Genomic DNA, 16,835 nt, shown 5'->3' on the forward strand with positions numbered 1-16,835 from the left:
AGATTTCATCCCTTCTCTCATCCCCCCTTTCTTTACTCTGGAGTGAAGTGATTTTTTTTGTTTGAAGAGTATTTTCTCTTTTCTATTTTTTAGAGGCTACCTTTTCAGTAGAACTGGGGTTAAGTCAGTCATACAGAAAGTCATGCATATTTGGAACAACATGAGAGAGTAAATAGTTACTTAATTTAGATTTTTGTGTGTGTGTGTGTCTGTGTGAACTAAACCCATTCCTTTCCTAATGTGGAGAGAGTGGGTGAAAATGCCTTTCTTTCTGATTAAGCTGGCTCAAATTAAAACGGAGTCAGGTCCACTTAAATTCAAATCTTGCGTAAAATCCCAAAGCATGTTAAACTCCCATCAACTCAAATCCACTGTTGAAGGGTTAGATTTCCGTTTGTCCCATGAGCTGATTAGAGCACAGACAGATTAGTGCGCTGCTGGTCAGTGTGTTTTGTTTGCTTTAGTTTATTTGGATGCATTAATCAGGCTTTGCATTTCTCAGCATCATACTATGTAGAATATGGGTCAACACTTTCTTTTATTTCTTTGTTCCATGAGCTGCCGTTTATTAGCAAACCAGCTGAATTAATTACCGGATGCATAGGTTAGTTTTGCACTTGCTTTTGAATGGATCTCTTGCATAAGTCGATTCCATGTTTTGAAGCTCCTTATTTGTATCTGATTCTGCCCATGAATAACCTCTGCTCACTTGTTGATGTGAAACATTCGTAGTAGAGCTACACGATTCTGGATGAATTGAGAATCATGAATTTCTTTTAATCATGAATGACTCCTTCTTTGAGCGATTCTCACTCAATTCTGAACAGACAAGAGACAACTAAACAAAATAAGGACCCATTATATATAAAAATTACATATTTTAGTGGCATTCAGTATAGGATTTGACTGTTCATATATTAAGTTGTCTATTTCAAATGGATCGCATATACAGACTGTCTCAAAAAATGTAAAATTTCCATTTAAACTGTAATGAAATTAGTCGTTCGCACATCCCTACTTTTATTATTTAGTAGGCTCTGATTTGTTGAGCAAAATTCAAAGTCAATGATCTGATCTTTCACTGCTGCGTATGGGTAAAGTTACACACAACACAACTTGTAGAGAGCTTATTTTATGTATAATCAAGTGCGTAGCAACCATTAGTCCACTTTTTAAAACACTTTGAGCGAACGCAGACAGAGTGACGAATCATTTATGAATGGCCATCACTACTACTCGTGAGTCGTACGCCACAGCCTCTTTCGCTTCTCTGTATTGCATTGGTCATCAAATAATTTCTTCTTTGCAGAGTTTAAAAGGTAATGGCACAATAAATTACTTTTTTTCATCACTACTACCACAGGAAAACTCCACATTGCACCCAGTTTCAGACAATTTGGTGCAATACAATTACAAATGTAATTTTTGTAGAATGATTGTGGTGATTCTGTTGGGGGAGTGCATCTGCATAGATAAAGCTATTGAAAATAAAAAACCTGAATACATTTTTATCCCTGTTTTACCACGATTTGGGGGGAAACCTGAAAACTTGGGTATTCACACTTGGTTTTTCTCTTTAAAAGAACCAACTCCAACTTCTTTCAGTAACCATAAAGTCTACAGAGTTTGACCTGGCCAGTATCGCTATGAATAATATAAAATAATAATTGGTTTTTATTATGATTATTAGCAAATAGAATATTAAACAAATTAAGAAATATAGGCTATTGTAATCATGTTTCACACGAGCAACTCATGATGCATTCTTTCAGTGTAACGGTCAGAGCGGCTCGGGTCAATTTCTGTGAAATACCAGATCATGACCTGGACGCGTGTGAATAAACACAGTGTTGCTCTTCACTCTGAAATGCACAGTGCATACACTATTTATTTATTAATAATCAGCCTTCTTGATTTTATAATCACACCACGCCATAATAACACAATATCATATTTCCTAATAGCTTTGTTGATCGCTGTATAGGTGTCTTTTACTTAAAGTGAAAAGGTTTACTTTTCTGTATCTTTACACTTTTTTTTCTTTTCTCTACTGTAGTCTTACCTGTCTGTCATCTGTCATGGGACATCGGTCTGGACCCTACGACATCAGGACATAATCACAGTGCGCCTTATATGGCATGACGTGAATCATAACCCACTACCTCAATCTCGGTTTAAAAATGCCAGCTCTACTTCAGAGCTGCACATCTCCAAAGTAAAGTTTCTATCATGAGCATGTGCTCGTATTGACTTCAGACTGGACTGAGATGAATGGAGAGTGGGCTCTTTGATCGTAATAGAGGTTTCATGAATGTCAGAGAAGCGATAATTAGTAGCTTATTGTATAAAATTAGAAACCTCATATAACCTCCTAACATTCAGCTTCATGATTTCTCTTAACTATCACTATTCTCTGAAGCTGGTTTTTCCTCCTCCCTTATTTGAACTACCTACTATCTCTTTGAAGCTACTCTCAAATCTGCAATTATCTTTCTACTTCACAAGCCTATAGCATCATTACTAATAATAAAGGAAGCTTACGGAGGCCTGGAAGGTCTCTCTTGAATGAAACCGAGAGGAAGGATATTTTTTGCTTCCTGCTGATTACGTTATTTATTGAGAGAGGCGTGATTTGAACAGTTAAGCAAGAAAGGAGCCCTTCAGTTGTTTGTTTTTTATGACCTGAACCCACACGCATTCACCAACGCCCTGTAATTAGCGTTCCACACACAGCCTGTAGAACATAATTAGTATTATTCTGCTGGAAAGTACAACTTCAGCAAATAATCAGTCCAAATTGGCTGGAATAAAATGGTTTGTAGTGAAGTTGCATGTGCATGATGCTGTTACACAGATCCTGGTTCCAATGCGTTTACTCCTGGTGAGCACCAGCTCCTGCACCGTCACTGTCACCGCGCTGGTGTGGATAAGGAGACACTCGGGTAGCTGTAATCGGATTTAAACTTAACAGGCTTAGCTAATGTGTAATGCTAGTAAGTGTTCAGACTTTTGTGCTCTCTCAGTATTATAGGATGTACATGATAATGTTTCAGAAAATAAACCATTTGAAATGGAGGTTTGAGAGAAAGGAGAAAAGGAGATTTGAAATGATCTAGAAACTAAATTAAAACATTTTGTCTTGATTTTGGCAGTTCACATAATGAAGAGGAAAATGGGCAATATGGCTAATCAAGATAGGAGTAACTTTATTTGACAATAACAATACATTTTGCTTTATCTCTTTATTACTAAAAATACTGGGTTGTGCTTCTCAAAAGCTAATTTTGACACAATCGTGTGTGTATTTGACTGTTCAAGCGCAGTAAGCAGCGAAAGAGAACTGACCTCAGGTTTGCATGTTGTCTGAGAGAGGAGGTTTCTGTGTTACGGGTGTGTGTCAATCAGCATTCCAACAAGCTCTTTTTCATGCCTTAATGCGCTCATTGATATTTCTGTATCACTTCAACATGTCAAAAGCTTTAAGCAGTGAATATTGAAAAATGATATCATATTTTCTGGGATTTTTGTCAATAACGAACGATTATTAATATCTTGCTGAGTGTGTTGTTTTACTGGTGCCTTGACTGGTTTAGGCCTGTCATGGACAGCTGACATCCAAAGCTTTTCATTTTCTACATATTCTGTTAATTCACAGCAGTGACATAAATTAAGATTTCCACAAAAAAACAATATTTGCCTCTTTAAACTGATTTGATAAAAATGAAAAAAATTATTGAATGACCAAGTCATTGTGTCATTCGTTTAAAATGATTCACTCAAACAGCTCATTCATTCAGGCATTAAATCATTCATTAAACAGATTCATTCCAAGCGTGGATTGATCATACAGTACCGAAGCACCACTGTGTTTTGCTCAGAGACACAAAACGGTTATGCTGTGGTTTCATTTGAACATTTTCATTAAAAAAGCAAAAACAGAAAATATTGAATATTAACTATTGATATAATATATTGATATATGAATATTAAATATTGAGCATTCTACCGGCATTGAACTAGGCTACGTCACACAGTGAAAGCGGCCATTCTCATTGCGTGATTTTGTTTGTTTTTTGCAAAGTGTGTGACATACTTTACAATGCTAGCTGACACATTGTTAAAGCTATTATTACGATATTATTATTGTAGTAGTAGATTTGCACACCCCTAACCTTGATATACACCAAATAGCAAAATTTGCATTGATTGACATGATTGGGGGGGGCTTTTGGTCAACATTTAGAAACTTATAAATAAGCAAAAGCCTGTGTCTCTTGTCTCTCAAGCTGTGTCTTTTGACAGATCACTGACCCTACACACTGTGACAGATCGACATTTTCCCTCTGAGTGACTCCACTAATCCATCTACCACACACACACATGGCTTTCTGTCTCTGACTGTGACCTTGTCAACACTTGTCAGCCCTCCCGTGGACACCATCCCAAGCCCAGCGTTCACCTTGGATCCTTTTGTTCATCTCCTCTCGCACCCTCACCCCGATAGATAGTCAGTCAAGGTCCAAGAGAACTTACTGAAGGCAATAGTTAACGTGACCTGGCATGTGTGTGATTTAAGACAACCGAGAGATTTTACTAAATGCCAAGTCATTACGTATGTGGATAAAGCCTTTCAACAGGGAAACGGAGACCTGGGCATAGTAGCACAAGGTGTACAGAACAGTTATACAATCATGTTGGGGACAGCAAGTCCATCCTTTTGTATCAAACAGTTTAAGTGGTTTCAGATCAGAAACTATAGAAAAGCATACAGCAAACATATGAGTGCAAGCATGATTTAATGTGTCATTGTCTTCCAGAATATGTGCTTTGAGTTTTTCAGGCTTAATATGCAATACTCTACCGTTCGAATGTTTGGGGTCAGTGCAATATTTATTTAATTAGTTAATTAATTATATTAACCAAGGACACATTCAATTGATTAAAAGTGTCAATAAAATATTTCAATTTCAAATAAATGCTGTTCTTTTGACTTTCTATTAATCAAAGAACGCTGAATAAAGTGACTCAGTTTACACAAAAATATTAAGCAGCATAAGCCATAACCATTTTCAACATTGATAATAATAAATGTATTATTGTAGTGTTATTGTTTTAATTAGAAGATATTTATTTATCAAAATCGGAAAATGGTCCTCAAGAGTCTCAAACTCGGGTCGCCTGAAGCACAACTGCACTACATCGAAGCACTGCCTTCAAGGCTATCGGCTCCGACAATTAGAAGTATTTTTTATGAAGTTATAGTTCTTAAATGATAGCTATAAAGGGAACAGAATTTCATTTAAAACTGCCTTCTCAAGCAAGTTTACTAACTTTGGTTGAAGCCCCGCCCATTTCCGGTTTCATCCAAATACAGATATGATCAATTTTGAGATTGTTACAAATACAGATTCAAATATTGGCTCTGCTGCACAGTGTGCACACCCCTAGTAATGATGCTGAACATTCAGCTTTGCCGTCACAGGAAGAAATTACATTTTGAAATATGTTCAAACAGAAAACAGTTATTTTAAATTGTAATAATATTTCACAATATTACTGTTTTTGGTGAATTTATCATCAAATAAATGCAGCCTTGGTGAACATAAGAGACTTCTTTCACAAATTTTTGAATGGTATTTGCTGTGCTGGCCTGTATTAGTAGAGTTTGTCCACTTCTCATGATCCAGTTAATTCCTGATGGATAATATAGTCACCCAACATGTTTTTTTTTTCTTTTTCTCATTGAATATACGAGTGTGACTAAGAAATGAGTCACGTTACAGTAGTAAAATCAGTTGCCAATGCCGTTTCATCTCTTCCAGTTTGCCCAAATGGTCCATGTGCTTTTAGTGTATTGGCCAAGAATTCACATTTGCATGCTTGCATTCTGCAGCAGCACATTTCATCCCTGATGGAGAGGAACATAAAACCTTTATTTCACCCCAGCGCCATTGTAAGGTTGACATAAGCCTACATAATGCCCATACTGAGACAGTAGCATGCATTGACCTTCAGGACTGACACAGGGAGTTAAACCATGAATTCAACATGAGCTCATCTGAATTCTGCTAGCAAGGACAATGGGGGTTTTGTGGTGGTTATTAGGCGGGATATTAAACATCAGCGCTCTCTCTCGCTCTCTCTCTCTCTCTCTCTCTCTCTCTCTCTCTCTCTCTCTCTCTCTCTCTCTCTCACTCTCACTCTTTCTCTCTATCTCTCTCTCACTCTCTCTCACTCTTTCTCTCTATCTCTCTCTCTCTATCTCTGTCTCTATCTCTCTCTCTGTGTGTGTGTGTGTGTGTGTGTGTGTGTGCCCTCTTTACTGTAATTCTGTATTCATGAGCATTTGGCATGCTGAGCTCTGTTCCCTGTTGGTCAATAAGTCATTGCTGGCAGTAATGATGTACTAATCCATTTCTATCCTGTCTCTCTCTCTGTAGTGACGGGCAGCTGTCAGGATTGAGGATGGATGAGTTACAGGATGTGCAGTTGACTGAGATCAAACCCCTCCTGACAGACAAGGTAAGTTCTCACACACACACACACACGTTGATACAAATGTCTGATTGTGAATGTCAGCGCATCCCCTCTCTATCTTTAACTAAATCTCACCCCACAACTCCAGTTATCTCACTCTAAATAGCACGACTCGATCCCAGGCTCCTCAAGGCGCTCGTCTAAGGGCCGGTTTCCCTGGATACCGAGCTTTACCGGAGCAATGAGATCAGAGAGATGATGTATGAATCTCATCGGATCCTGATCTCACAGCCTCTGAAATCAACAGCTTCAAATAGAGCCAAAAATGAGCTGGTGTTGTGTGTGTGTGTACTATCTAAAGGATGCATACTTCCTTTTGTTTGTTCCGTATGGCTCTCTGAACTGTCTCGGATTAACCCTGTTAAGCCTGACATATGAAGTAATAGTCAGAAAAACATCTATATTTAACAGAATCCACTTTCCAAGAACTACAACGAACGGCTCGTTGCGAAACAGCTTTTTTTTGTTTTTGTTTTTTTGATTTTTCCAGATCTTATGAAGTCACAATGTTACCAATTTAAATAATCCCCGCCCACGGAATACACAAAAAAAGGGGATGAGGCTTAGTTAAGCTGCAAAAATTACAAGAAATGTACAAAAAAACATACCACTCTGAAACGTCCTGTGAAGTCCTGTGAAATCTGGATGATCCTCTTCTTCGTTAACATTGTCAGGGTCTGAACCTGGCTCGAATTGGTTTGAAATTGACACCATCCTTAATATTTACACTAGAGCAGAACTTACAGTTATGGAGGGGCGGGACATTTCCCAAACACGCACTAAGCGCTGCCAGCTAACCAATCACAGCACATTTCGTATTTCGGACAGACCGGGGAAAGAGTTGCTGCAATAATGTAAAATATGTGGGATTTGTTTTTGTTTTTTTAACAATCAAGTTTGAAAACATATTCTAGTACACCCCAAAAACAAAATCAAGACTTCGTAAAAGGGCATAATAGGACCCCTTTAATGTTAATGTTCTGTATTTGAATGGCACTGCTTGTGATTAGCTCATCTGTGACTGATGTTAATGCCGGGTGTAACATGGGACATTGTGTCTTACATGATCTGACGTTTTAACGCCACATGCTTAACCCTTCAGACCAGCACAGCTGATCTCTTTCTCTCTCTTCTCTGTTGCTCTTTCCACACAGAATGGACAGAACTTCCAGGACTTTGATTGTCAGGTAAGAGTCTCTTGTGATCATTAGGCCTTCATTGTACTCTATATAACCTCCTGAAGCATTCACCCACAGTCATTAATCTACTCCTCCAGCACTATTGCTTTAATTCCCAGCACTGTGTGATGGTGAAAGATTCTTGACCTGTACTTCACTGTAGAGCAGTGAAATTCACTCTTGTGTCTCTTTGTTTTTCTGTGTGTGTGTGGGAGGGTTTGTGGGTGGTGAGTTGAGCTGCTGTGTGTTATCAGCTGAAGAGCAGGATTTGACTCAGGATCTTAGCACGCATCATCATCATGCTTATTCCATTATAATTTCTCGCTTAATTATTTTTTTATTATTTATTTCTCCAGTGGCAATCATTCAGTAATTCAGTATACACAAAATAGTACCAATAAGAATGCAGTGACAATTTTCAGATTTTAACGCAATGCACGAAAGCGGTGGAAATTTCCATGTTACCTACACAATTTAATATTTGTAATGACTAAAAACTATAATAAAACCATAAAAAAAATTAAAACAGATTTTAAACTGGGCCAACTTTTGTTTCTTTAACTGTTTGCAAATTAGTTCAAACAAATCAGTAGTTAGTTAAGTAGTTAAATTACAATCAGTTATACAATATTTTTTATTATTATATAATTTCATGAGGATTAAGCAAATATATTTTGTGTATGGTTTGTGAATAGCATGTTTTTTTTGTTTTTTGTTTTTTTGTTACCAGTTCACTTACTATTACATCTGAAGTTGAGTCTTTAAAGGGGAACTTGGCAACTATTTCAACTTAATAAAACCGTTTAGAAATCATTTGGATGGTTAAATAACCTGTTCTGGTGAAAACAGTGACTTTCCCCGCTCCCCCTAGTGTTCCCAGGCGGAAAACCAACCTTGCAACATGGGGACTAACATCCCGGTAAGTTGGAAATAGGAAGTCTTGTGAGAAGAGAGAACGAGGGAGAAACACGAACTGCTTTACGGCAATTCGACATAAACAAGCACGTTCTATGATGCTGTGTGTGATGTATTACCCACCTCGGTAGACATAGCTCCACACGATAAAGTTGGCCGGCTCTGATAATAACAAATGAAAATGAGCAGCGGTAGACAGGTGGAGGAAGGTGACGCAAGTGAGTTTATTTTTACGACAGTGTTGTGAAATATACGCCCCACAGAAGAAATAGCTAGAGTTGCCAAGTTCCCCTTTAAGGGAAACCCCTTTCTCCAAGCAATCATGAAGCCCTTATAGAATCACAACATTTAGCCTATAATTGGCCAATGGTGTTGAAGCCCGGTGGTGCAGAACACCATTTACTCAGAATCGCTCTCCTTCAAGACTCCGGCCTTCCCATGTCCTGATATTTACAATTATTTATTTTTTTTAATTCTAAATTTTTTTAGGGTTTTGTCACAATTGACTGCTCATTTCGGTTGTGTTTATCCTCCTACCCTATACTCTGTCTTTTCCAGATAGCAGCACATTGCTGTCAGTGCTGCTCACCAGCTCTTCATTATTCATTGTCCTCTGCATTCTCCATTGTCTTAAACCTGATCAGATTGACATTTGAGCCCTAGCAGGTGTAGGGCAGTTGTAGTCCAATTTCACCCAGGAAAAAGCAAGTCCTAAAGGCCGTGATACACCAAGCCAACCACAAATAACCACTGGCTACGAAAGCCGACTTTGTTGCCGCCTCACCTCAGCTGCATCTGGCAAAAATCTGCTCTTGAACAAACCAAAAGGACTAGGGACTGTCAGCTAGTTCTGCGTCTGCGTGTAAGGAAGTAACTGTCTATAGCAGCAGGTATCAGTAGTCTATCATCATCATTCAAAGATATACAAACCGTAAACAAACCGGGCGCTTGCTTACCATTTTGAATATCTATCATACTGATCACTTTCTTCATAGCAGGCGGCTCATGTTGTTAGGAAATATTTGAATGCTCAGGTAAGATGACAAAAAATCTGCCATCTGGACTTTGCTCGCTTTCATCACTTTTGCTTTTATTATCGTGTACTGACTCGTTTGCTAAACTGAACAGCCAATCAGAGTGATCTCTCTCTCGGGCTAACTTGCCGACGCGAGTCGACGTGTGGAACACACTGCAAAACCAGCCCGACTGATGCTTGGTGTGTCACGGCTACAAGTGACGTGGGTTTTCTCAAGACAAGTAAAAGTGTTCTCCGTCCCCCTTTAAGAGGAGATGCCAGACCAAGTGATTTTAGCTAGATTGAACCATTTTTACTTTCCAAAGCATTTAGCAAATTCCAGAAAATGACCAAACAAGCCACCAATGTATTTTTGTTTGTTTAATTTTTATGGTTTTTACATAGTAAATTAGCATGTGTGTCATTTTAATGCCCATTTTCTTAAAGTGATGTTTTGCTCATAAAACAGTGATTATTGATTGACTGATTTATTTGCTTCTTTTTTATTTTTTTATTGAATACAATATATTTTATTTTGCTGGTTGTTGTGTTTGAAAAAAAAAAAATGATTACCATTTCACAGGAATTTATTTGTATAATTTCTTGGTTATATAATGCATGATTTGCATATTTTATTCACTGAAATGGCTGATGCCACCAATATAAAAAAATATTTTCAGATATAAAAAATAATTGTATGAATTTAATGGATTTTCTTTTTTTCAATAAAAGGAAATCGATTTTTATTTATATTTTTAGCCTAAACACCTAGTATTGTATAACTTGCCCTTATCCGTTGACTATCAGAATTTCAGGTCTTTCAGCTCCCTGTAAAGAGACTCATTTATCTGAGGTTCAGCACTCGTAGTGAGTCTCATTTGGAGTATTTTTAGAGTGTGGTGAATTATACCGTAATTTGTCATAATGTGCACCAGCGAGGATCATGCCAGCATTCACAGGTTTAAATTTAACCTCGCCAGGTACATTAGATCGGCATCTCAGGCGAGAATTACATCATCATCACACATTCACAAACCTGAGAGGATGCTTGAGTGTGTTACTAGACATACAAATGGCTGGTGAGGAGAGATGGGTAAATGGAGTCGTAAACCATAGTGTTTGTACATGTAAAAGTTGATCTTTTTTTCTATCAGGTTTCTACTAGAGCTGGTAACTATGCAACAGGAGGACTTGAACTATTACATAACAAACGTCTCTGAACTCCTCCGAAGAGAGAAAGAGGAAACTACTATAAAAATGAACCAAAGTAAATCTTTAGCATCTAAACTCTGCCTGAAGAGTCCAGGCTGAACGGTTCCCTGAAGCCCCATAATGCCTGATCTTTTCCTTAGCTTTTATAGTTGCCAGCATCATGAAGAGCAGTTGCTATGGTGACGGTGTGGCTGTGGAGTGTGAGATGTGAATGGGTCTCTGTGGATGATGTAAGCTGACACCTGTTGGGCTTCTCCAGAAGAGGGCAGTGTAAATACATGGAACAGACAAGCTGTTCTCACACAACGTGGAGAATTATGTTCGGTTCTGTGCTTGATTTGTACAGTGTGTTTCAGATTTTTTTTTTTATGAGATACTTAAATGAGCCTGAAATGACATCTGTTTTGTTAATGCCGTTTGGTCTTCTAGCCAAACAAATAGCAAACAGCATCAGTAGCTGTGCGAGCTTGTTTTTCTCTCCCAGTGTCTAGCTGATAACACAGCATTGGTTGTGTAGGGATGTGGCATTGGGTCAGATGGCACACGGGGCAGCGGATGTGTTTAGTCAGGCGTGACGCTCACTCTACCGGAAAAGGCCAGGCACAAGAGATGACCCTTTACCATCGTATCTGCTGTATGCTACAGGTTTTTTATTTCTCTATTGCTCGTAAACACAAAAACATGTTTACGGGTTATGAGTTTAATCTGTAGCAGCAATTATGTAATTCACAAAGCTGGTGATATAAGGTACGAGAGACTGCACGCTATGCCATTTCCCCCTCACAATAACACTCTCAAGTGCCTTTTGAAAGACTGTTACAACTATACATACATGTAACACCCCAGGTGAATACGGTAAAAAAATGAACTACCATATCACCATACTTCCTCCCCAGTTGATTGATTACATTAAGAATTGCAAACATTTGGCAAAACGAGGCATTATGTAATTAAATCTGCATTATTTTGCATACATTTCTAGAACAACTTTTTGTACATTGGATAAAGTCAGTTTTGGACATAATGGATTCACAGGTTTTTACAGAAGGGAGATCGGATATCTCTTTTTATCCCTACATAACTCAGAAAATACTGTCTGAAAGAGCCTGGAAAAATTTTTTTTCACTTTTTTTATTTTTTTATTTTTTTGGGGGAAAAAAGTATCAAATCAGGCAAATGATTTTTCAAACCACTCAGTAAAAACCTTCAGAATATAGATCGGAATAAAACTGTAAAATTTGTTCGTGTTACTGAAACTCATTTAGAGAAAACGGCCTTTAAAGGTATGTACTATAATTGAAATCTACAGATGCAAAAGGATAAAGTGCTATAAAAGATACACTTAAAACTGTATGTTGGATGTTTTCCTTCCACTAGTCTGAAAAAAACACTCAATGTAAAGCCAAACAAGCCCAAAATCTCAAAATTGACAGATGCATGAAAAAAGTGTTTTTGCCTGTAGATAATTGCCTGTAAAAATACATTAAGTTAATGAGTAATTGTTTTAAAATAACCATGAACTCAGTATTGACTAAAATTAACGTGTATATTGCCGTAATTGATCATCCCTGCTTCCTTCAGAAGATATAGTCCCTGAAAGAGTAATCAAACTACAGTTAATAAGTGACAAGGTATTTCAATACTGTGTATTTTAGCATGATATTTCCATGGCATTGATTTTGGCCAGTGAGTATTATAATATCTATTTTATAATGATGTTTAGGCCTATGCAGTCTTTTGGATTTGCATTTTTTTAGTCTTAGTTCATGATACTCAATCCATTATCGAATATGAACAAAATTAACCTTTTTGTGTTGCCAAGTGCGCTTGCCGCAATAGACATTTTATAAGGAAAATAAAGGCAAGTAGAGTGGTGATGCTTGCTGCCCTCTGTGGGTCATCAAGAGTATTGCGTTCTCTTTTAACATCACGCTTTGTAGTTGTCAGACACTGAAGAGACAGAGCTGACATTTTAATGTCTGAGATGAAAAGTCTCTGGCTCTCTCATCTCTGTCTGACAGCGTGTCAGATTTGGAGCGTGCTCAACTGCTACTGTGCAGGATACACCTGCTGCTTGATGTGGCCGCTCTCAAGCACACACTCCTGCGTACAGTTACACTGATCAGGGGTGTGTTCCAGCGCTGGGGTGTGCACGCGTGGGCTGCTGCACGGGGGGCTTTCTTTGCACTTTGGAGGGAAATCCTTGTTCTCCCCACTCACTCATCCATCAGAGCCTCAGGTGCATCCTGGGACAAGGTTACACCGTCTGAAATGTCAAGGGTTAAAACCATATTTTTGGGTTATGCTCATATGTGATCATTTACATTCTTGATCATTATGCAGGTTTTATTCCTCATGTGCTTGTGATCCTCATGGCCTTTGTTGCAGCTCGCAGGCTTTTTGTTGGGAGTTTTTATTGTTCAAACGCGGTGATTGGAAATTTGCATCACAGAATGTTGATGTGATTTCATTACAGGAACAAAAGGAATGATGAATTATTTTATGCTAAAATTATTTGGTCACAATTTATATTAGGTGTCTTTAACTACTATGTACATACATAAAAAAAAAGATGTACAATGTACTCATTGTGTTCATGTTATATTGCAAAACACTTGTGCTGTTATTGAGGTGGGATACGGGTGAGGTTAGGGTCAGGTTTGGTGGTTAGTTAGGTTTAAGGGTGGGTTAAGGGATAAGGAAAAGGTCAACAGCTCATTTATAAATGTAATTACCAAAATTTCAACCTGCTTTGTATTGTTACAGTATCAGTAGTATATATACACATAAATGAACAATGTTTACTCATTCTCCGTGTTTCTTGGACCGAGAAATTCATGTTTATTTGTCACCAAAAGTATTTTGAAAGCTCCCGGGCTTTCGTGAAAACTAGATTATTCCTCATTTTTGTATCACAAAATTAACTTATTAACAGAACAGTAATTGTATCAATGAAAATCATCATTTATCTACAGCATTATGGTAAAAATGGAACAATACGGCAACAGTTTTGTACGTGACTGTGTTTTGCTTCGGGAGGTTGGACATAACTGGCAGAACAGTTTCGTTCAGTTTTTAACCTCCGTTTTGTCTAAATTTAGTGCACATAAACTTTGTGGTGCTTATTAATGTTTTTGTGCCTTTTGTGGGGCTTCACAATATCACAGAATAGTATACGTACAATATCGGATTTGGATTGGTCTTGTCTGACCGATACCCGATCCAGGCAAAAATGTAAGTATGGGAGCCACGAACACAGTGTTTTAGACCAGGGTTTCTCAACCTTTTGTCTGAAACACTGCACTATATTATATGGGCTCTAGAGCCATTCCATGGTTTAAGGTACAGATGAATATTTAAGTCGGTAAATTCAAGTTCACATAAACTCTTCTCCACGCTGAGGCTGTCTGTCATTCTCCATTCAGCATTTGATGAAACTCTCTCCAAGATTATTCAATGTTTCTATTATTAGGCCTATACTTGATCTGTAGATAAAGGTCTATGGTTTTGCATAAAAGGACTTTATCTTGCTGGAGTTTATTGCTGTTTCTAAATCTTAGGCCACATCCACACGAAGCCAGAGCTTTCCCTATCCGATATCTTTTTTCCCCGTTCAAAAAAAAAAATTCCGTAAACGGCGTCGTCTCAAGAAATATCTGCGTACACACGAAACCACTGAAACCGACTCAAAACGATGTAGTATACATGCCAGACCAGTATGTGGCGCTGTAATTCTGCCTCAGACATACACTAAAAACGGAGAAGAAGACTTGGAGCTCGCGCATAAACCTTGCGCGCTGTATACAACAATAATATTAGGCACAGTAGCTTCTTTTTTTCTTTTTTAATCAAGAACTTTGTTGAACAATATGAAAAACCATAAATGTAGTTGCTGTGACTTAACGGTGTCTGACTAGTTGACACTTGGTGTGATGACATCATCGTTTCGCAAAATATACGGATTGGCCGTACACACGAAAACGCAAGGGCGGCGTTTTCAGATTTATCCACCTTGGGACCCGGTTTAAAAAAATAGCGGTTTCAGTCTCCGAAAACGCCGGATCCGTGTGGACGAAACACCAATACGATAAAAAAAATTATACGTATACAGCGAAATGCGTCTCCGTGTGGACAAGGCCTTAATAATATTATATTACCTGGGAAGTTTTTGTTGTTGTAAATATACTTTTGACGCTTTGCAGACTCTGCTGTGTGAGTTTGTGTTTTGGAGGAGGCGTGGCTTTGGAGACACTGAAGGGAGAGTGGGATCTCATGATTTCAAAGCTAGCTTGCTATTGCTATTGCTCTATGAAATTGCCTACCCTACCTTTAACTTATTGCTCTCCTAAATGTGTTTGGAACTTCGACGTTGTAGGGAGTGATATAGTGCCCAAAAATGTCATTGTAACTTCTTGATGCAAGCCAGAAATGGTATTGTATCCTAATGCTAAACCTCTGTCATTTATCAAACAGCAGAACTGATATGTTTGAAAACCTCAAACCTGTAGGAAAGTGTCGTCTTATTTCCACTTGAAAATTGCAGTTGGAGACAACGCCTCCTCATTGCTCAGCACAGTTCCCCAGCGCTGCAGCCAGGCTGCGCTCTCCGGACGGGATAACCAGAGGAGGTTAAGCTCAGGATTAACCAACCCTGCACTGTGGAAGACAAACACACTTCCCACACCAGTACCTTTTAATATATTCTCCTTTTACATTTTCTGTCTTGAAACACAATATCGTAGACATTTGGAGATATTCATGCATGCGTCGTCGCCATATGGAGTTGTCCATTCCTGTCACTATGGCAACAGCAGCTTGGATGTTAACCACGTGTTCTGTTCACTTGACGTTTTCACTTTTGGACGGAGTTATCCTCCTCTATTAATTACATTTCCTAATAATCACCCTTATCAACTTGCACACTCGCACACTGAAACAGAAGCTGAGATTTACACAGCCCACCCCCTCCACCTGACCCTGTAAATCCAATTAGAGCCGCTTGAGTGCCCTCCATATCTAACACTCATCGCTCTCAAACACACTCTCCGGGCATTTAAGCGTCTGCTTTGCTTTGGATCCCTCTCTTATCCTGCAACGTCGGCTGCTATTGAGGGGGAAAAGACCTTTTATTTGTTATCGGTGGGTGTTCAAAGCAACGGGCTGCCCTGTTTGTCTTGTTCCTATCTCTCTTGTTTCTGTTAATCGCGACTGTCCCCTCCCTTACCTCCTGCCACCGCCCCTCTCTCTGTGGAGAGTGAGAAGAGGGAACAGGAGAAAGCGTCTGTTCTGTGATCGCTGGATGAAACATGTCAGCAGAGCTGGACCTCGACCAGGTTTCCTGTGCAGTGACTGCCGTGGTGAGTGTTAACGGGAAGAGTGTGTTTTGTCTCGGAGTAGCCTGTTGCTCTCCCTCTGAAGCACCAGCGGGAACTTTGCAGATGAGAACAGTTCAAGCTCTCACGCCTGTGCATGAGTGCTGGAGTTTGAGTCGTGTCTGTCGTAGGTAGTGTGGGTGAACGATGGGCGTTATCTGCCTTTTGTCTGACGGTTGTTTACGTGTGGTGTGTGCGCTTTATCTTGTGCTTTCATGTGTCTGTAGTGTCAATGGGAGGCCTTTGATTGTGTGTGTGTGTGTGTGTGTGTGTGTGTGTGTGTGTGTGTGTGTGTGTGTGTGTGTGTGTGTGTGTGTGTGTGTGTGTGTGTGTGTGTGTGTGTGTGTGTGTGTGATGCTGTAGTGTTACTTAAACAGTGGAGCATGGTGATAGCAATGGGTTCAATTGTCAGGGAATGCAACTGATAAAAATGTATTGATTGAATGTAATGCAAGTCGCTGTGGATGATAAGCATCTGCCAAATGCATAAATGTAAAGAAATGTATATGCTATGTGAAGAGTATAATATAATTAATAATAATTAATTGATTTACTTAACACATATTCCAGGTGTTATTATGCACGCACTGTATACATGATATTCAT

The 16,835-nt window shown here is 38.8% G+C and overlaps 1 protein-coding gene across 3 annotated transcripts in view; it reads left to right on the top strand.

Annotated features, from left to right (window-relative positions):
• Positions 1-16,835, top strand: part of ndrg3b (ndrg family member 3b) — a 55,712-nt gene that overhangs the window by 18,693 nt on the left and 20,184 nt on the right. For 2 of the 3 annotated variants that reach the window (XM_082145210.1, XM_082145211.1), the window contains exons 2-3: positions 6,441-6,522; positions 7,692-7,724. In XM_082145210.1, the coding sequence (XP_082001336.1) occupies positions 6,466-6,522; positions 7,692-7,724 (90 nt within the window). In that variant the 5' untranslated portion in view covers positions 6,441-6,465. Of the gene's footprint in view, positions 1-6,440; positions 6,523-7,691; positions 7,725-15,999; positions 16,215-16,835 lie in introns of those variants that run through there. The other variant, XM_082145212.1, reaches the window with a different exon arrangement.

This window comes from Leuciscus leuciscus (genome assembly GCF_965113295.1).
Source record: "Leuciscus leuciscus genome assembly, chromosome: 18".
In the NCBI taxonomy this organism is placed as follows: domain Eukaryota; kingdom Metazoa; phylum Chordata; class Actinopteri; order Cypriniformes; family Leuciscidae; genus Leuciscus; species Leuciscus leuciscus.